Raw genomic sequence first — 21,376 nt, 5'->3', positions numbered from 1 at the left:
AGGAAGTCATCAAGGTCATTAAGGTCACTCCTAAGTGACCTTTTTGAGAAAAGGTGACGGGAGAAAGGAACTGTGGTCAGCCTACTCTATCAAGATGAGGCTCAGGTTGCAATGCTTATTCTATCGACTTTTTTTCCTAAGCTTTCTCTACAATTATAAATATTTATCTAACCTCATATATATATATATATATATATACTGTATATATACATATATATATATATATATATATTATATACATGGGTTAAAACTGAGTACGTAAAGGCATACGGAATATACACCATACACGCGCTATGTCGTACAACATTCTATATATATATATATATATATATGGCACATATCTGAATCTGAAAAGGTAGAGAAGCAACAGAAGAAAACTGCTAAACAAATAAATAATAATCATGGTTGAGGTAGAAGCTGCCAACAGGGAATGTGGCGTGGAGCAAAAATTATTGTCAACAAGCAAATTCACTCCCTATGAGTAAAATCATTACGCAAATGTTACAGCAAAGGTCATACTTCTTTAGGTATAACATCTGTACCTTACAAATCATAGCTTCTGTATACAAACAACATATTGAAATACAAATGACTTGTTTTGTATCATTGTCAATATGAGTAAATCGGTTGTTTTAGTAGAAAATCTGTACAACGGAAGGCTGCAGATTTTCCAGGCATCATGCGTGATGTCAAACAAAATCTGGAAGTATTCGACTGCCCTACGAAATCCTTCCTGATTTGCAGTTGTGTCTTTATCAAAAAACAACATGAACTGTCAGGCATACAATACAAGAAACAAACTTATGACACCGCTAAAACAACGACAAATCCCAATGCTTCTCTCGAAGCCTAATTCAAAAATTGAAAATCAAAATGTATGTCGATGCTGAATCAGCAATTGCAGTCATCAAAAATTTTCCTCATCGCGAGTCTGGCTTTCAGGGGCCATAAAGATCTCGCCAAAGGATTTTGGATATAGTCGAAAAGCTGTTTAGCCCCTTGACATAAGGATCACTGGTGCTCTTTTGGCTTAGGGGTTAGACGTCCTACGCAGCTTGGCTAAATACAACCGTAAAACGACGTCCTGGTGGTGTAAATCACACCACGTTGGTTGGTGGTGACAACGATTCTTGAAACAAAGAGACCAAATCAAGAACCACCCCTTGGGGGTAGAAGGGGTGCAAAACTGATGAGTGAGGTCAAAGTGTGACGTCACACGCAATCAGGTCAGTGGTTTCTTCACAGTGTAATTGTAGTCGTTGGATCCATAAGCGTCCTCGGTGGCCGTCTCGGATTCCTCGGGTTTTTTCCGCACCGGCTTCGAGGATCCTTTGCACTTGAAGACGAACGTTAGTTCATCCTTCAGGACTTGCATCAACGGAACCTGGAAGGTTGATGAGAAAGGGGTCTTGGTTATTATCCTGGTTACAAAGATCAATAAAATTCTTGTCCTATCAAAAGGAGTAACAAATATGGAAAGCCAGATGGAATGTAGCAGTAAATGAAATATATGATGTTGTGTTGTAAAAGAGGAAAAAATAGATGATAACACATACGAAGAAGCTGCATTATTAGGTGACTTAACTATAGTAGATGGGATAATATGAAATTGAACCAGAGGGTAATGTATAGTTTGGATGATGACAGGGTGATACTAGAAAAAAAAAAAAAACAGTCATATGCGAATAATATGATACAGAGAATAAGTTAAAAGATAAGACAAATATAAGAATGTCTAACGAGCTGAACTGCATACAAAATTTCACTAGTATGAAATAGAGAGAAAGAAAAATTCAATGCCCGATGAGTCTGATGAGAAGAAGTGTCTGCAAGACGAGGAGATGGCATGAAAAAAGAAGATAAAAAAGAGAATGATTGATGATTTGGCCGGAGTGAAGTGACTGAAAGAAGAATAAACAGCATGAAATAAAGGGAGATATGAAAGCCCTGATAACATGTGGTGACCGGAGTAAGAGTAGATAAAGTGAAACACAGATAAAAGGAGATAACGCAAAGATGTGGGATGCTGTGAAGTGACTGGAGAAGAGAAAAACAAACAGAAAGAAAACACTATTGTTAATAATAATTCAAGTAATAGTAAAGTTGTGTGAATAAAAAACAAAATATACAAATAAAGAGATGAAAATGGCATGAAATTCTTGATGATCTCAAGACGTTTAAAGAAAAGTATTCATTAAAGAAAGTAACCAAGAGAGCGATGGATTTAATGGAATAATGAACTCATCCTTGCTACATAAAAAAGGCACGAGCTTATTTAATAGGAAACTCTTAATTTTCAAATTAATTACTTTTTATCTAATTATTAATCATCTCTCACTTTCATTGTTCTCAATTGCCATTAATGCTACTGTTATTATGAATGATAATGATAAAGATAACAATAAGGATAATACAGAATGCTTTCAGAATAGTCGTACTATTTCATTACTGGATAATGACACTCGCAGTCAAACTCTGGAAACCTTCAGAGTCCAGGACTGGAGTAGATTCATGGTACTTGGTCCATATGGACCTGGAAAGACATTCACCACCTGGAGCTGTGGAAAAAAAAAAGGGGGGGGGGGGGTGTGTCCCGGGCTGAGAAAAAAAAGGGGGGGGGGTGTGTCCCGGCTGGGGAAAAAAAGGGGGGGGGGGTGTCCCGGCTGGGGAAAAAAAAAGGGGGGGGGGGTGTCCCGGCTGGGGATGTCTTTTGTTGACCCCACAAGTAATAACTATACTATTTATTTATTTTTTTTTTTTTAATGAGGCGCATTTGCACCGACTCGCAGCGGTGCCCTTCTAGCTCGGAAAAGTTTCCTACTAGCTGATTGGTTAGAATTACCTTGTATAACCAACCATCTGGCAGGAAAGTTTTCCGAGCTTAAAGGGCATCCCTGCGATTCTATGCTAATGCGGCCATTAAAAAAAAATTACGATGGGGGGAGGGGGTTGACCCCCATACACAACAAGAAAGAGTACCTTATCCACTTTCGCGATGTCCCAACACTCTGACCCGAACTCTGCCATGGCAACGACAGTGGCGAGCCCCATCCCACTCATTAGTACCACAAACACTCCGCCCACGTTTGATAGATTCAGTTCGCTGGCGCCACCTCCCGATCCTGCCTCTTCCTGTATGGGGAATAAGATGGAAATTTAATTAGCACAAATTTGTAGTTCTGCGTTACTTGCAATATTTAGTCTTTTGGAGTAAAAAAAATAACAAATATTTGCTTTTGGTAAATCTAACAAGTTTTTGGTCCCTAACCCTTTCACTGCCATTGGTGAATTCAAGGAGAATTTATATAGAAAAATCTGCCAAGTACACACAAATCCCTTGTTTTTTTTTATATTTATTGGTAAGTTTTCATCAAGACCTTTCCATTGAATGTTAACTTTCAGGCGATTTTAAAAGTTTTCTTTTTCAAATTTTGACTAAGTCACCCATGGCAGTGGAAGGGTTAAACATGTGTAGTTATGAGCATTCAATGTAATTTAAAATACAGAAAACAATACTGAAAGTCTGATTTCATGTGATCCAGATTTCTCAATTTCTTATAATACAGTATTCTGCAAGCATACATCAGAGACATAAATAAATTATATTCTTGAAAACATTCTGGGTAGAGAAAAATGAATATACCTATTTTCTATGATCTCTTCATGAGATTGAAACTTAGCTTCTTCAGTAATTCCACGCTGGAAGCGTCTTAGTTAAAAATATGCTAAAGAAGAAGACGCAAAGCTTACAAATATCATCCAAATCACAATCTCCTCCTACGCCTATTGAAGCAAAGGACCTCGGTCAGATTCAGCCAGTCGTCTCTATCTTGAAGATTTCAATTCAATACTTCTCCATTCATTATTCCTCCAATTAACATTTCAATCCTCAGCCATTTGGCCTGGGTCTTCCACCTCTTATAGTTCCTTGTGGAGCCCAATCAAACGTTTGGTGAACTAATCTCTCTTGGAGAGTGCAAAGAGCATGCCCGAACCATCTCCATCAAAACACTTATCGCGATCTTATTTACTTACGGTACTCGAGTAATCTCTTTTATAGTTTCACACTTATTTTTTTTTTTACCCAAATGAGAGGTATAGTTACATCTAAAACATTGTCTGGGGCCTCAGATTTTCCTAAGCAAAACTGTTGGCGCGCTTTCAGATGCGTAGATCAGTTGACTTAATTCAAATCAAAGTTCCGTTACAAGAAAATTAACGGACCAATTCAGCTGTGAAAAGCTGACGTTCCAGATTTGGTTTGACTTTTGTGGCAGAGACGTAATCCTTTAATTATATATACATAAATCATATCGTCTTTAGCATCCTTGATAAACCAGGGAGCCATTATCCAGTCCTAAAGGCCACACTTTAATCTTCAGACACAAGTAGCATTATCCATTGGGAGAGTTTTATTAATTATTCTGTGCTGAGGGAGACAATATTGGTCTAAGCCCAAAATGAGATACCATTACTCAGTGCAGTTCCCATTGGCGTTACTCAGGATACATAAATTACATTGTATTTTCATGATTATATAACATATAAATCCAAAAATGTAAGTTTTCAATAGCATCTTTACAGGGAACAATTCCAATGATAGATTTCAAAGAGATAGGAAGGTACCTTCTATTGAGGCTAAAGGGAATAGAAAAGACTTCACCTGCGTAAATACTATGCGAGGAAAATTACATAGAAAATAAGAAATAAGAAAAATTATAAATAATTGTCAAGCTAGCAACTATGTCTTTAGAGAAAAAAATAGAATAAAGAAAACTCTGAACGACGGTGAAATTTATGGATTGTTCCTCTCCAGCTAGATGAAGTAAGTTACAGCACCATCTATTGAGAGAAATTAGAATAAACCTTATGCATAGTGAAATGATCTTCGTAATCGGTTAGTTGAGTCGATTGAACTTCATAAGTTCAAACTTGCAGGCAAATGTTTTTTATGTTGAACAGGCTGACATAAGTCTTTTTAAAGTTTATACTGTATATGAAATATCAGTTTTGGTTTTGTTACTGTTTTTTAAAATATTTTATTTTCACTGATATTTCGGTTTTGTTACTGTTTTTAAAATATTTTATTTTCAATGTTCATTATTTCTCAGATCGTTTATTTGTTTCTTAAGTTCCTTTAGTCGATGAGCAATTTTTCCTTGTTGGATCCCTTGGGCTTATAGCATCTTGCTTTTCCAACTCGGGTTGTAGCTTGGCTAATAATAATAATAATAATAATAATAATAATAGGATGAGTATAGTCCTCCCAGCTAGATAAAGTGAGCTACAGCACCATCTATTGAGAGAAATTAGAATAAACCTTACACATAGCGAATGAAGGAGAATATAGAGTGCGTATAGTCTTTCTTACCTTACATTTCCCTCCGCCTTTCTTTTGTCGGAACCATTTATTTTTCAAGATGTGAAATCTACCTTCCGACTGTAACGTCAGTAGAGCCACGTCTATGGGGCCCTTGTATGGTGATCCTAGAAAAGAAAATCTTGATTAAGTTTTACATTTCTCTTTCATTATCCTTCTACTGCATAATTTGCTGACAATCTATATATATATATATATATATATACACACACACACACACATATATATATATATATATACACACACACACACACATATATATATATATATATATATATATACATACATATATACAGTATATGATGGAGATAAAGAGAATTCGATCTATGTTTCATTTTTCTGTATTGGCCCAATTTGTGGAAGCTATTTAAACATTTGTGTACATTAAAGATAGGCATTCTGGATTAGAATATAATTATATAGGCTATCTTTTTGCTAATTACACATCTGTGTACAATATAGACAGGTGTTCTGGATTAGAATATAATCACATAGGCTTTCTTTTCCATTTTCTGTATCGCATACTTTACTAATGGCGTTAGTTCCTACAGTATATTATATATATATATATATAAACAGTATACATATATATATACATATATATTATACATATATATATATAAACAGCTATACATATATATATATATATATATTATATATACAAACAGAAAGGGGTTCTGCATTATGTTCTACAATACAATAACAACAACAAATGCAACCGTTTCTAGCCCACTTCAGAACAAATACCTTAGACATGTCAATTTATGTCTGGGGTTTGGCTAGTATACATTCACCACGATCACCACGGATTGGTGACGGTGGGATATTTTTCGTCTGATTAATCAAAGCAAACCAACCCATACTCAATTTTATTTTAATGAGGCACATTTTCACTGACTCGCAGCGGTGCCCTTTTAGCTCGGAAAAAGTTTCCTGCTCTCTGATTGGTTAGAATTATCTTGTCCGACATATCAGCGAACAGGAAAAGTTTCCGAGCTAAAAGGGCACCCATGCGAGTCGGTGGCAAATCTGCCTCACTAAAAAGAATTGACTATAGTATTGGTGACTCTAACTAATACAGCTTTGCTGATCATGGTGATACACAAACCCTTTCACCGCTTAGAAAGGGTTATGACAATATCCATACCTATATATTCTCTTCACTTGTTTTGTTGAATATGTCTATAGTCCATTTCTTTTAGCGATGCATATTTGCACCGACTCGCAGCGGTGCCCTTTTAGCTGGGAAAAGTTTCCGGATCGCTGATTGGTTGGACGAGATAATTCCAACCAATAAGCGATCACGAAAGTTTTCCGAGCTAAAAGGGCACCGCTGCGAGTTGGTGCAAATCTGCATCGCTAAAAGAAATGGACTAAAGTGCTCTGAATGTATATACAGAGAATTTTCGATGTGCAGTATATGGAAAGAATTTCCGGATCATAACCTATATCCCACATTTTTCCAAGCATGTTGCATCAAAATATGCCAAAGCTGTTAAATGTTATTAGAACATCAAATATTTCAGATCACTGAACCAGTTAAGAAGATTAAATATGCGAAAGGGAGAAATGCATCTGATTTCTCTTTGCAAATATCGGAGAGAAAAGAAAAACATTATTCATCTGGTTACTTGGATGGATGAATATGTTGTTTTGTAATACTGTTTCTTTTAGGTATCTGAAGGGTAAGATTCTGTATTTGATATATTTCTATGATTCTTTCACAGTTAATAAACATTTGTTAAGTTGGTTACATGTCAAAGCTTCTGAACAACATGGAATTATATCACAATGGAGAAGATGAATCATGTATGTATAATTACCCTACACTTGAAAACATGCCGTAAAAAAATGTAAAAAATCATGGAATAAATGTTGCCAGGCATTTACCGTTTTAAAAACGGATATATTGACGTAAACGAGTGATATAACGGTCACCAACCCGTAAAAAACAATACAGAAGTAGGGTAAAAATTACGGTTGCCTGTATTCTACTGAAATACGGATAAGAACGGTATATTTTGAAGGAGAATTTCAGGTTGAAATTAGGTTTTTATTTTTTATTTTTATTTTTCTTAAACAGTGTATAGTTGGTAATGTATCTCCCAAAAATATATGACTTTGTTGGCAAACTATTCATAGAGCTGCCAGTAATATATCATGCTCCCTAGCTAGTCAATTTTTTTTAATGAGGCAGATTTGCACCGACTCGCAGGGGGGCCATTTTAGCTCAGTATAGTTTCCTGATCGCTGATTGGTTGGAAAAGATGACTCTAATCAATCAGCGATCAGGAAACTTTTCCGAGTTAAAAGGGCACCGCTGCGAGTCGGTGCAAATGGACCTCATAAAAAAAAAAATTGAGTTTAGTATGTATCATCTCCCCCGCCAAAAAAAAAAAAAAACATAATGAGTTTGTACTAAATAACGACTCACGTTTTGGAAGAGCGAGGCCGTAGCTCTTGGAATCTAATAAACCGCCGACTTGAGTGAGTTTGCAACGTCGTTCGACCATGTATTCGATGGAAGTAGATTCCATGAAGAAGGCGTAGAGGCCGTTGTCGTTCTGGAAAGATTGGGAAAAACAAAAATGTCTATAGTCAATTTCTTTCAATGAGGCACATTTGCATAGACTCGCAGCGGTGCCCTTTTAGCTCGGAAAAGTTTCCTGATCGCTGATTGGTTAGAATTATCTTGTCCAACCAATCAGAGATCAGGAAACTTTTCGGAACTAAATGGGCACCGCTGCGAGTCGGTGCAAATCTGCCTCGCTAAAAAAAAAATGACTATAGTTGTTATTCATTCTTCATTACATTTTCATCGGTAAAAATCTACAAATATTCAAATAAAAAAGATGATGATTGAATTATATTTCGGTAAGATGGAATGGTTACAATATTATTATTATTATTATTATTATTATTATTATTATTATTATTATTATTTTTAGTTGCAAAAGCAAGATGCTATAAGCCCGGGGGCTGCAACAGATAAAAATAGCCCAGTGAGGAAAGTAAATAAATAAACGATATGAGAAATATTGAAAGAGACAAAATGAACGGACTGAAGAGATGGGGTAAAAGAAAATCAATGAATAAAAACTATAGATAAACAGGTATTATGAGACAGTAAATGGAAATGATCTAAGAATAATAAAGGGTCAGAAGCTAAAGATTTATTGCGATTCATCTTATGGGCAAACGCACATGAGAGAGGAAAATTAAGTCTATTGCAAAGGGGAAAATAGAAGGGCAAGAGACTGTTGGAGGTACACTCATCCCACTCTCATTAAGTGTTATTCATTGCATAAACACACGCATAAGCAAACACTTGAAGGTTTAAAGGCCGCTCATGATTGGCAGATGCAAGGGACAGTGATATTGCTCTAGCCAGCAGGATAATACCCTAGAAACTGACCATATATACAAAGATCAGCGCCCAACGCCCTTCCTTAGCTCAAAAGGATGATGAGGTTGCAGCCACTAAAGGAACTAACGAGTTTGAGCGGGACTCGAACCTCAGGCTGACGATCACCAAGCAGGGACGTTGTCAATAGGCCACCACAACCCTTACGGAAAGTTTTTGTAGTGAAATTTAGAAATAAATACAGTAAAAAATGACAGTTGCTTTCGTATTTTGAACAGAGTTAATCAGAACATACACATACACATGGTGGCCGACGTGGTAACGTCCCTGACTGGTGAACGCCAAATTGGGGTTCGAGTCCCGCTCAAACTAGTTACTTTCTTTGGTAGCTGCAACGTCACCATCACCATTCTTGTGAGCTAAGGGTGGGGGGGGGGGTTTAGGTGGAGCCTATAGGTCTATCTTCTGGGCCATCAGCAGCCATTGCCTGGCCCTCCTTGGTCCTAGCTTGGATGGAGAAGGGGCTTGGGCGCTGATCATATGTAATATGGAGTCTCTTGGCCATTGTCCTACTCAATGTCCCTTGCATCTGCCATTCATGAGCGGCCTTTAAACCTCGGGGAATGATCTTCCTAATCGGGTGATTGAATCAGTAGAACTTCAAAAGTTCAAAGTTGGAGCAAATGTTTTTATGTTGACCAGGGTGGCATGAGTCTTTTTATGGTTTATATATGACATATCTGTTTTTGATGTCGTTAATAGTTTATATAAGACATATCTGTTTTGACGTTGTTAATAGTTTATATAGGACATATTTGTTTTGACGCTGTTACTGTTTTTAGAATACATTGTTATTTTTTTTCAAATAATTTATTTATTTCCTTATTTCCTTTCCTCACTGGGCTATTTTTCCCTATTGGAGCCCTTGGGCTTATAGCACCTTGATTTTCCAGCTAGGGTTGTAGCCTGGCTAATAATAATAATAATAATAATAAAAATAATAATAATAAATGTTGACAGGTGTTACAGTGGGCAGTGTTTACAGGTGCTCACCTCCACGCGTTCTACTCCAGCCTTGTTGGAACGGACGAAGACAGACGGTTCCTCATTCTCCATGAATCTGTACATCTTCCGGTAGATTTCGAATTTAGACGACCTGGAGAGAAGTAAAATTAACATAAATCCACTGGTTTTCAAAGCAAGGAAGAAGAATAGAGATTAAGAAGAATAGAGATTATATTTTCAACTAATTTGCGTGAAGTAGGAGATGATGGATGGAGAAATATTGATTTAAAAGCTCATGATAGCCACGACTGGGGAAATCTAACTTAGGCCCTTTGTGTCAATAGACGTAGCAGGAGGAGGAGATGATGATGATGAGGATGATGATGATTATGATGGAAGGTATTTAAAAAAAGTAGTAATAATCCAACTAATTTCTATTGAAAATTACTTTAAAGAAAGGGATATGACAGTTCAACCAATTCGTTTTGATGGTACCAAAAGAGTCTTTTTTTATGTTAACCAATTTACATTGAAAACTACTTCAAAGATAAGACACGATGAGCTAACCAATTGGTCTTGGAAGCTACCACAACGAAAGGAAATTTCAATATTGAAACAATTGGTGTTGGAAGGAAATGAATTATTATTTATTAATTGATCTTCGAAACTACGAAAGAGGAAGGTAATATCGATGTCGACCAACTGGTATTAAAAGCTTCGTCAAAGAACATAAATGATATGTCAACCAGTTTGTTTTGGAAGTTACCACAAGGAAAAGTAATGTTAATGTCAACCAAAGTTTGTTTGGGTAGTTACCACAAAGAAAAGTAACGTTAATGTCAACCAATTGATTTTGAAAGCTACGCCAGAGAAATAATTCTCTTCAGTAATGACGTAAAATGACTGTAATAACAATTAGATATGTGAACAATATCTTGAATATCCACGAAATGTAAATGATATAGTATTCACAAAGTGAATAGAAATATATTTCAATAATAGAGATCTTAACAAGTTAAAACAATGCAGAAAACTTTTGCCAAGAGGTAGATTACGTGGAGGACTCGTGACAAAGAACACTGTGTGGATGTAAATTTGGGATAAGTAAAAGCAAAATAAAAATATATAAAGAATATTCTAACATCCAAAAAAGTATTAAGCCTAATAATACATCAATAGATAAAAGAAAAAAAAAGACAGCTTCTCCGGTCGGACAATCAGAATCACCACCTCTAAAAAAATAGGCAACAAAGAAACAAAACCCTCCACTCAAAAATATATAAAATGAAATAAAATAAACAGTGAACAACCAAATATCTAAGAGGAAAAATACTTGAAGAAATTTTTCGTGGTTCCAGAATCTTTTGTTCCATATTTGATTTTAGTCTGTCTGGCCAGATCGTCCACCGACTCGATAGGAGTCTCCATCTGTTCGATGGTCAAGAAGGCAGCCAAGTTAGCCGTGTAGGACGAGATCATGATGAGTGTGAAGAACCACCACATGCCGGCCACCAAGCGCGTCGAAACGGCTCTGCAAGAAAGTGGAAAAAAAAGAGATTAAGAATATACTTCTTTTTCAAGGTTTGTTTACAAAATGTTTTAGTAGGGGACTAATGTTGTTGGTGTGCAAAAGATTTGAATAGGGGACTAATGTTATTGGGGTACAAAAGATTTGAATAGGGGACTAATGTTGTTGGTGTGCAAAAGATTTTAATAGAGGACTAATGTTGTTAGTGTGCAAAAGATTTGAATAGGGGACTAATGTTGTTGGTGTGCAAAAGATTTGAATAGGGGACTAATGTTGTTGGTGTGCAAAAGATTTTAATAGAGGACTAATGTTGTTAGTGTGCAAAAGATTTGAATAGGGGAGTAATGTTGTTGGGGTACAAAAGATTCGAATAGGGGACTAATGTTGTTGGTGTGCAAAAGATTTGAATAGGGGACTAATGTTGTTGGTGTGCAAAAGATTTGAATAGGGGACTAATGTTGTTAGTGTGCAAAATATTTGAATAGGGGACTAATGTTGTTGGTGTGCAAAAGATTTGAATAGGGGACTAATGTTGTTGGGGTACAAAAGATTCGAATAGGGGACTAATGGTGTTGGGGTACAAAAGATTCGAATAGGGGACTAATGTTGTTGGGGTACAAAAGATTCGAATAGGGGACTAATGGTGTTGGGGTACAAAAGATTCGAATAGGGGACTAATGTTGTTGGGGTACAAAAGATTCGAATAGGGGACTAATGGTGTTGGGGTACAAAAGATTCGAATAGGGGACTAATGGTGTTGGGGTACAAAAGATTCGAATAGGGGACTAATGGTGTTGGGGTACAAAAGATTCGAATAGGGGACTAATGGTGTTGGGGTACAAAAGATTCGAATAGGGGACTAATGTTGTTGGGGTACAAAAGATTCGAATAGGGGACTAATGGTGTTGGGGTACAAAAGATTCGAATAGGGGACTAATGGTGTTGGGGTACAAAAGATTCGAATAGGGGACTAATGGTGTTGGGGTACAAAAGATTCGAATAGGGGACTAATGGTGTTGGGGTACAAAAGATTCGAATAGGGGACTAATGTTGTTGGGGTACAAAAGATTCGAATAGGGGACTAATGGTGTTGGGGTACAAAAGATTCGAATAGGGGACTAATGTTGTTGGGGTACAAAAGATTCGAATAGGGGACTAATGGTGTTGGGGTACAAAAGATTCGAATAGGGGACTAATGTTGTTGGGGTACAAAAGATTCGAATAGGGGACTAATGGTGTTGGGGTACAAAAGATTCGAATAGGGGACTAATGGTGTTGGGGTACAAAAGATTCGAATAGGGGACTAATGGTGTTGGGGTACAAAAGATTCGAATAGGGGACTAATGGTGTTGGGGTACAAAAGATTCGAATAGGGGACTAATGGTGTTGGGGTACAAAAGATTCGAATAGGGGACTAATGGTGTTGGGGTACAAAAGATTCGAATAGGGGACTAATGTTGTTGGGGTACAAAAGATTCGAATAGGGGACTAATGGTGTTGGGGTACAAAAGATTCGAATAGGGGACTAATGGTGTTGGGGTACAAAAGATTCGAATAGGGGACTAATGTTGTTGGGGTACAAAAGATTCGAATAGGGGACTAATGGTGTTGGGGTACAAAAGATTCGAATAGGGGACTAATGTTGTTGGGGTACAAAAGATTCGAATAGGGGACTAATGGTGTTGGGGTACAAAAGATTCGAATAGGGGACTAATGGTGTTGGGGTACAAAAGATTCGAATAGGGGACTAATGTTGTTGGGGTACAAAAGATTCGAATAGGGGACTAATGGTGTTGGGGTACAAAAGATTCGAATAGGGGACTAATGTTGTTGGGGTACAAAAGATTCGAATAGGGGACTAATGTTGTTGGTGTACAAAAGATTTGAATAGGGGGACGATATTATAAGGAAAAAAAAAAAAAAAAAAAAAAAAAAAAAAAAAAAAAAAAAAAAAAAAAAAAAAAAAAAAAATATAGTCGCAATGTTGTCAGGGAACAAAACATTTTAATAGGGGGCTCTATCATTGTACAACAAATTTTAATAGGGGGGCTAACGTTGTCAGGGTACAAAAAAAAAAGTTTAATAAGGGGCTAATGTTGTCAGGGAACAAAATATTTTAATAGGGACTAACGTTGCCATGGTACAACAAAGTTTAATAGGAGGCTAATGTTGTCAGGGCACAAAAAATTAATATGGGGCTAATGTTGTCAGATAAAACCTTTTACAGGAGACTAATATTGTCAGGGAACAATTTTTTTTATGGGGCTAATTTTGTCAAGGAACAGCAAATTCTAATAGGAGGCTAATGCTGTTGGTAAACAATAAATTTCAATTGGGGAAGTTTTAGTACAGCAGATTTTAATAAGGGGTAATGTTGTCAAGGTATAACAAATTTCTATACTGTTGTTAGAATAGCAATAATGACAATCAAATATCTGCAGCGCCATAGAAGATATAAATTACTATGAGCAGTTCAGAAACTAATGATAAAAACAACAAATATAATTGAATTTGAAAGCCATAAAAATTATTATTCTTCAGATAAAAACGATAGAAACAATATAAAGAACTCAACTGTGACAAATGGAATATTGAAAGTTAATTATAACATATAATTCTAACTTAGCACGCAAACTGCTACATTTCAAAACTCAACATGGCACTACTTACAAAACTCAACATGACATTACTTACAAAATTCAACATGGCACTAATTAGAAAACTCAACATGACATTACTTATTAAACCCAACATGACATTACTTACAAAATTCAACATGGCACTACTTACAAAACTTAACATGACATTACTTACAAAACTTAACATGGCACTACTTACAAAACCCAACATGACACTACTTAAAAACCCAACATGGCACTACTTACAAAACCCAACATGGCAATACTTACAAAACCCAGCATGGCACTTATTACAAAACCCAACATGACACTGCTTACAAAACACAACATGTCACTAACAAAACCCAACATGATACTGCTTACAAAACCCAACATGGCACTACTTACAAAACACAACATGTCACTAACAAAACCCATGATACTGCTTACAAAACCCAGCATGGCACTACTTACAAAACACAACATGTCACTAACAAAACCCAACATGATTCTACAAAACCCAACATGGCACTACTTACAAAACCCAACATGACACTACCTAAAAAAAAATGAAAATATGGCACTACTTACAAAACCCAACATGGCAATACTTACAAAACCCAGCATGACACTGCTTACAAAACCCAATATGGCACTACTTACAAAACCCAACATGACACTGCTTACAAAACACAACATGGCACTAACAAAACCCAACATGATACTGCTTACAAAACCCAACATGACACTACCTAAAAAAAAAAAGAAAACATGGCACTACTTACAAAACCCAACATGACACTACCTAAAAAAAATAAAACATGGCATTCCTTACAAAACACAACATGACACTACCAAAAAAAAAAAAATCAACATGGCACTACTTACAAAACCCAACATGGCACTACTTACAAAACCCAACATGACACTACCTAAAAAAACAACAACATGGCACTACTTACAAAACCCAACATGACACTACCTAAAAAAAACAACATGGCACTACTTACAAAACCCAACATGCACTACTTACTGGGGCAAGAAATCACAACCTTGCTGCATAAGGGAGCCTATGGCAAACCATAGACAATTCCTCAGAGTGAACTGGTTTTCTAATTCTTCTGGATCAGGATTGCAGGGATGGGGGTTCTGCCATTCGTAGGGAGACAGCCTGCAACGAGAAAGAGTTTTTATTATTACAGCATTAGTATACTTTTTTCAAGGTTTAAAAGCCGCTCATGAATGGCAGAGACAAGGTCCCTCTCCACCAAGCTAGGGCCAGGGGAATCTGTCATTCGTAGGGAGAAAGCTTGCAACGAGAAAGGTTTTATTTCTATTTTTATTTTATTACATTATAAGTATACTTGTTTAAAGGTTTAAAGGCTACTCATGAACGGCAGAGAGAAGGTCCCAATTGGTTTTAGAAGCTACCACGAAGAAAGGTAACGGTAATTTAAATCCATTGCTCTTGAAAAATATGTAAAAAGGAAATGGTAATTAAACCAACGACTCTTAAAAACTACCACAAAGTAAAGTGATGTAAATATAAATAATAATTCAACCAATTGGATTTAGAAGCTACCACAAAGAAAGGTACTGTTAATCTATACCTAATGCTTTTGACAACTTTCTCAAAAAAAAAAAAAAAAAAAAAAAAAAAAAAAAATTGTTCAGATGCTCATTGCTCTTGAAACTTGCGTATAAAAGTAAAAAAGAAATAGTAATTAAACTACTTGTTCTTGAAAACTATCACAAAGGAAAGTCAGGTTAACGTCAACCAATTGGTTTTGAAATTATAGAAATAATTTTCAACAATGACATAAAATGAAGAATGCATCGACTCACCTGGACAGGAAGTACATAAGAAGGGAGACGCCGACGTAGGCCGTGATCATGTAGATCCAGACCTCGTAGGAGAGAGGAGACAAGAAGGAGAAGAGGGAAGGAGGAGCCTTCTTGGGCTTCACGTACAGGATGGAGATTCCTAGGTTCATGAAGGGCATCGTGAAGTCCACTGCCTGCTGTCTCTCGTGACTGATGGTCAGGTCAGTCATGGCGAGGTCAGCTCGCTTAGGAAGAAAAAATTTATGGTTATTATTATTATTATTATTATTATTATTATTATTATTATTATTATTATTATTATTATTATTATTATTATTAATGAACATGGGTAGCTCATCTGATGAGCATCGGTAGTTGTTCTAGATATAATTTATTTTTTCTCTAGAAAAACTCGCCTTGTTATAAGCATTTTAACTTCGTGGTTATTTTCATATTTTCTCTCTCTCTCTCTCTCTCTCTCTCTCTCTCTCTCTCTCTCTCTCTCTCTCTCTCTCTCTCTCTCTCTCTCTGTAAATATACATATGTATATACATACATACATACATACATATATATATATATATATATATATATATATATATATGAAAGCCTGATATGGTGTTTGTATATATATATATATATATATATATATATATATATATATATATATATATATATATATATATATATATATATATATGAAAGCCTGATATGGTGTCTGTATATATATATATATATATATATATATATATATATATATATATATATATATATATATATATATATATATATAAGTTTTTTCATTAAGGTGTTAGAAGTTTGAATGATTGCTTCAAAGCCATAGAAAATTTGATAAAAAACAGTATTTTACATATACAATGGACAAATCAAGATCATTACTGATGTCAGGATATTGCTAAAATATTCTTGTCCTGCCTGATAGAAAATGATCAAAAACATTGAAATTCATTATGAAACATATAGTTTGTCTAGAAAATTTACTTTGAAAGGTTACAAAAAAAGAAAAACCATCTTATGCTAATGATTTTTGGCTCACAGCTTCACATAAGGCACATACAAAAGTTTTGATATATTTCATAATAATCAAAGCCCACATTTATATAATAATCAAAATGCTCCCACAGTGATGCCATATATAAAAGGACTTATTCAAAAAGAATATGTATTTAAAAAAACATCACAATAGTTAACCAAGGAAAATATATAGCTCCCTACATTTATACCTTTTAAGCATTGCAAAACAAAATTAAAGCATAAAATCATCTTGAAAAGTCATGTAACACTATAAAGCAAATGTCAAAATAGTTTTTGTAAAAATTTAACAAAACAAGAAAAGTTAAATGGTAAAAATGAAAATTCTTATCAATATCAAACTGCACATAACATGTGTCTCAAGAATGATCAAATGTTTGCTGTTGTTCCTCTTTATCAAGAAATCATACACCCACATACACACACACACACAAGAAATCCCTCCAGAGTATACCTACCCCCTCCAAGAGTTCCTTGATCATGCCCGACCAGTTCCCGGTGGTCTTATTGAAGCCTCCGTAGCCGTTTCCTTCGACGGGAATGAGGACGAAATTGAACTTCAACTTGGCGGCAACTTCAGTCAGAAGGTCGATGCAGAATCCCTCGTAGCGATCGTTTCCAGTCAGCTTTTCCGCGCTCTCGGCCAGCATGACGTAAGGGTCGTTCTGGGAAGAAGGGACAAACGTAAGGAAGGTTTAACACTAAAAGGGAAAACTTTGATAAAACGATGATAAAAACGTTTGGTAAATAAAATGCAGAGAGGTTATGGTTTCACAGGTAAAGTTTGTGGTACATTAGAGATCGAGGCTATGGTAAAAAAACGTTTGGTAAAATAAATGCAAAGAGGTTATGGTTTCACGAGTAAATCTTGTGGTAGATTAAAAGGCAAAACGTATAACCAAACGATGAAAAACTTTTGGTTTATTAAAGGCAGAGTGTATAATTTCATAAGTAAAGCTTGTGGTAGATTGGAGATGGATGTTATGGTAAGATCATTAAATCGTGTGATAAATATAGGGGCATGTGGTAAGATAAAGATAACAACAACAACAGAAGCAACTGTTTCTAGTCCACTGCAGGACAAAGGCCTCAGACATGTCCTTAGTCATATACTGTATAGGATTTGGCTATTTTCTTCACCGCGCTGCCCAGTTAGGATTGGTTATGGTGGGAGACTTAAGTCTGATATTAACAGCAAACAACCTAGTATGGGTGGTCGTAACTAGTACATCTTAGTTGAACATGGCGATACGCAAACCCTTAAAGGTTATAAAGGTCGCTCATGAATGGCAGAGGCAAGGAACAGTGACATTGCCGTATCGAGCAGGGCAATGCCCAAGAGACTGACCATATATACATATGATCAGCAATCAAGTCCCCTCTCCACCCAAGCTAGAACCAAGGAGGGCCAGGCAATAGCTTCTGATGACTCAGCAGATAGACCTATAGGCTCCCCCAAACCCGCCTCCTTATCTTACAAGGATGGTGAGGTTGCAGCGACCAAAGGAACTAACGAGTTTGAGGGGTTCGAGTCCCAGGTTACAGTACCCACATCCTAAAATGCATGTTATAGATAAAGATAGGAGCGAACGGTAAAATATGGACACCCTGTGATAAATTGAAAATGGAAAAAGATAGGTAAACCGTTAATGAATGTGGTAAACGGAAAGGTAAAGAGTTTGATAAAGATTAGAAACAACAGACACATTTTTCAAGACAAATTATTAAACTGAAAAATATGAAAAAAACCTAATAGGGAAACCGGATAAAATAAAATGGATGAAAATTGGAGAAATAAGAAACAAAAGATTAATCGGAAGGGAAGAAAAGGATGATAGGATAAAGCTGAAAGGATAAGTAGAGGATGTAACTAAAAGGTGTAATCCTGAAATAAAATCAGAGAGGAAAGATCATTAAAAATTTTAAGTAAGGGAACATGGAACTAGGCAGAAGGGTAACATAACGTAAAAAAAAGGTGAAATATGAAAATGAGAATAAGAAGTAAAAGAATATGGAATAAAGAAAAAGAAAAGAAGAGGTTAGGGCGAGGATAAATCAACAGGTTAAAAACGAAGAGCAAATATATGACTGAGGGGTTAAGAATGAAATTGACCTAAAAGGATATATCTGGGCGTGAAAGGTTAACCTGGAATGAAAACATACGAATGGTCTCTTGCAGTTGGTTGGGTTTAAAACAGCAAAAGATTCATTTATTTATCAATATGTTCCAATAATAACATGAAATATTTTCATTGTGGTACCAGAAGGAAAAAAATATCAAGTAAATCTGTGTCAATAAGAAAGGAAGAAACGAATAATGAGGATAAATATGTCGATAAAAGGCTAAGGCCGGGAGCACACTAGCGACTCTGTGGCGCCACAAAGCCACAGCATCGTGTGGCGGGGATGTGGTCTCCCATAGGTTTCCATTGTTTTCAAAGCCACGCCACGCCTGTGGCGGGGATGAGCGACAGAGAGCCACAGTCGCTTGCCACTGTCGCTAGTTTGCGCGGCAAAACTTGACTAAGGCCGGGAGCACACTAGCGACTCTGTAGCGCCACAAAGCCACAGCATCGTGTGGCGGGGATGTGGTCTCCCATAGGTTTCCGTTGTTTTCAAGTTTTGCCGCGCAAACTAGCGACAGTGGCAAGCGACTGTGGCTCTCTGTCGTTCATCCCCGCCACAGGCGTGGCGTGGCTTTGAAAACAATGGAAACCTATGGGAGACCACATCCCCGCCACACGATGCTGTGGCTTTGTGGCGCCACAGAGTCGCTAGTGTGCTCCCGGCCTTAGTCAAGTTTTGCCGCGCAAACTAGCGACAGTGGCAAGCGACTGTGGCTCTCTGTCGCTCATCCCCGCCACAGGCGTGGCATGGCTTTGAAAACAATGGAAACCTATGGGAGACCACATCCCCGCCACACGATGCTGTGGCTTTGTGACGCCACAGAGTCGCTAGTGTGCTCCCGGCCTTAAAATCAACATATTTAGATAATGGGCTAAAAATCAACATACTTAGATAATAGGCTACAAATCCACATACAGTACTTTAAACAAACGGGTTATAATGTCAATAAACAGATCATTCAAATGTCAATTCAACAAATTCATGCATTTCAGCAATGATACAATTTGTAACGCAAGTTCATAGCATTAGATCAGTCAATACTGCTTCAACTAAATAAAAAAGTCAACCAAACTAGAAACTGATCCTCTGAACAGGCAATTCAAAACCAATATCCATTATCTTTCACTCGATCTACGCTTGAGATGAATGGGAGATGAATCAAGTGCTCAGATTGGTTTCCACCTGACCTCAGGAGTGAGTAAAAAGAAGGAAAAGGAAAGGTGAGGTCATAGGATGGTCATAGGATTCATTGGACACTGGAGAATGTTTGGAAGTGTCTTCCTCGTGAGAGAATGAAGATGAATTACACCCAGGGTTAGAATTGAGAAAGATAAAGTCGTCTTTTGTTGAATCTTTACAATGCAGAATAAGAAAGAGGAAAGAGCTTATAGTTTTATTGATATATGTACATACCCAGAGAGAGAGAGAGAGAGAGAGAGAGAGAGAGAGAGAGAGAGAGAGAGAGAGAGAGAGAGAGAGAGAGAATTTTCATATCACTCACATTCAAATAGGAGAGAGAGAGAGAGATTTTCATATCACTCACATTCAAATAGGAGAGAGAGAGAGAGAGAGAGAGAGAGAGAGAGAGAGAGAGAGAGAGAGAGAGAGAGAGAGAGAGAGAGAGAGAGAGAGATTTTCATATCACTCACATTCAAATAGGAGTGAGAGAGATTTTCATATCACTCACATTCAAATAGGAGTGAGAGAGATTTTCATATCACTCACATTCAAATAGGAGAGAGAGAGAGATTTTCATATCACTCACATTCAAATAGGAGAGCGAGAGAGAGAGAGAGAGAGAGAGAGAGAGAGAGAGAGAGAGAGAGAGAGAGAGAGAGAGAGAGAGAGAGAGAGAGAGAAACTTACAAAAGCCATGGAGACTCTGAGAGTTTTGTTCTGAATTCCCTCCATCATGTTTGTAGGAATTTCTCCATTGGTCCTGGTGAAGTTGGCACCTGTGCTTGGATGCCAGTAACCAACCTGCAAGGAAAGAAAATATAGATTAAAAGAAGTTTGAAACAGGAAAAAAAAATAACAAAATATAAGGTAAATGAACGATATCATTGATTTATCAAGGAAATGGTATTAAATATGAATAGGGAAGTCAACTGACTATAGAATCATTATTCCTTTTCCGGGCTACAATAAGAAAAGATCAATTTCTCAAGGACCGAAGAGGAACCGGGTTTAGGAAACCTGGTGTGCTTTGTGGTGCCCCTTGGACTGAGCCCCGGACTCCGGCCTCGTCTGTCATGATGCTCTCATTCCATTCCTTCCATTCAATCCTCATCCTTTATGACCTTACCCCTTTCACATCCTGACATTAGTACAAGAGCCAGTGGCTTGCACACTGTAATTGCCGCTCTAATACGTACATACCAACTATAGAAAAATGGAATACTAAAAATCAATAATTTTCATTTTAGCATTCATCTACCATGATATTTTGGGAAGTAAAATAACTGAGATATCTTTGA

The 21,376-nt window shown here is 36.7% G+C and overlaps 1 protein-coding gene across 5 annotated transcripts in view; it reads right to left on the bottom strand.

Annotated features, from left to right (window-relative positions):
* Positions 1 to 315: 315 nt before the first annotated feature.
* The window catches only part of LOC137649983 (glutamate receptor ionotropic, kainate 2-like), a 263,849-nt gene continuing 242,788 nt past the window's right edge, over positions 316 to 21,376 (bottom strand). For all 5 annotated transcript variants that reach the window (XM_068382977.1, XM_068382982.1, XM_068382981.1 and 2 more), the window contains 10 exons: positions 20,766 to 20,879; positions 17,231 to 17,437; positions 15,741 to 15,964; positions 14,929 to 15,066; positions 11,083 to 11,280; positions 9,798 to 9,900; positions 7,815 to 7,944; positions 5,372 to 5,487; positions 2,980 to 3,132; positions 316 to 1,384 (listed from right to left, as the gene is read on the bottom strand). In XM_068382977.1, the coding sequence (XP_068239078.1) occupies positions 1,223 to 1,384; positions 2,980 to 3,132; positions 5,372 to 5,487; positions 7,815 to 7,944; positions 9,798 to 9,900; positions 11,083 to 11,280; positions 14,929 to 15,066; positions 15,741 to 15,964; positions 17,231 to 17,437; positions 20,766 to 20,879 (1,545 nt within the window). In that variant the 3' untranslated portion in view covers positions 316 to 1,222. The remainder of the gene's footprint in view (positions 1,385 to 2,979; positions 3,133 to 5,371; positions 5,488 to 7,814; positions 7,945 to 9,797; positions 9,901 to 11,082; positions 11,281 to 14,928; positions 15,067 to 15,740; positions 15,965 to 17,230; positions 17,438 to 20,765; positions 20,880 to 21,376) is intronic.

The sequence above is a fragment of the Palaemon carinicauda genome, chromosome 11, assembly GCF_036898095.1.
Source record: "Palaemon carinicauda isolate YSFRI2023 chromosome 11, ASM3689809v2, whole genome shotgun sequence".
NCBI classification, from domain to species: Eukaryota; Metazoa; Arthropoda; class Malacostraca; order Decapoda; family Palaemonidae; genus Palaemon; species Palaemon carinicauda.
Note: the sequence above shows the minus strand (reverse complement) of the source record. Positions and strands in the feature narration are given on the sequence as shown.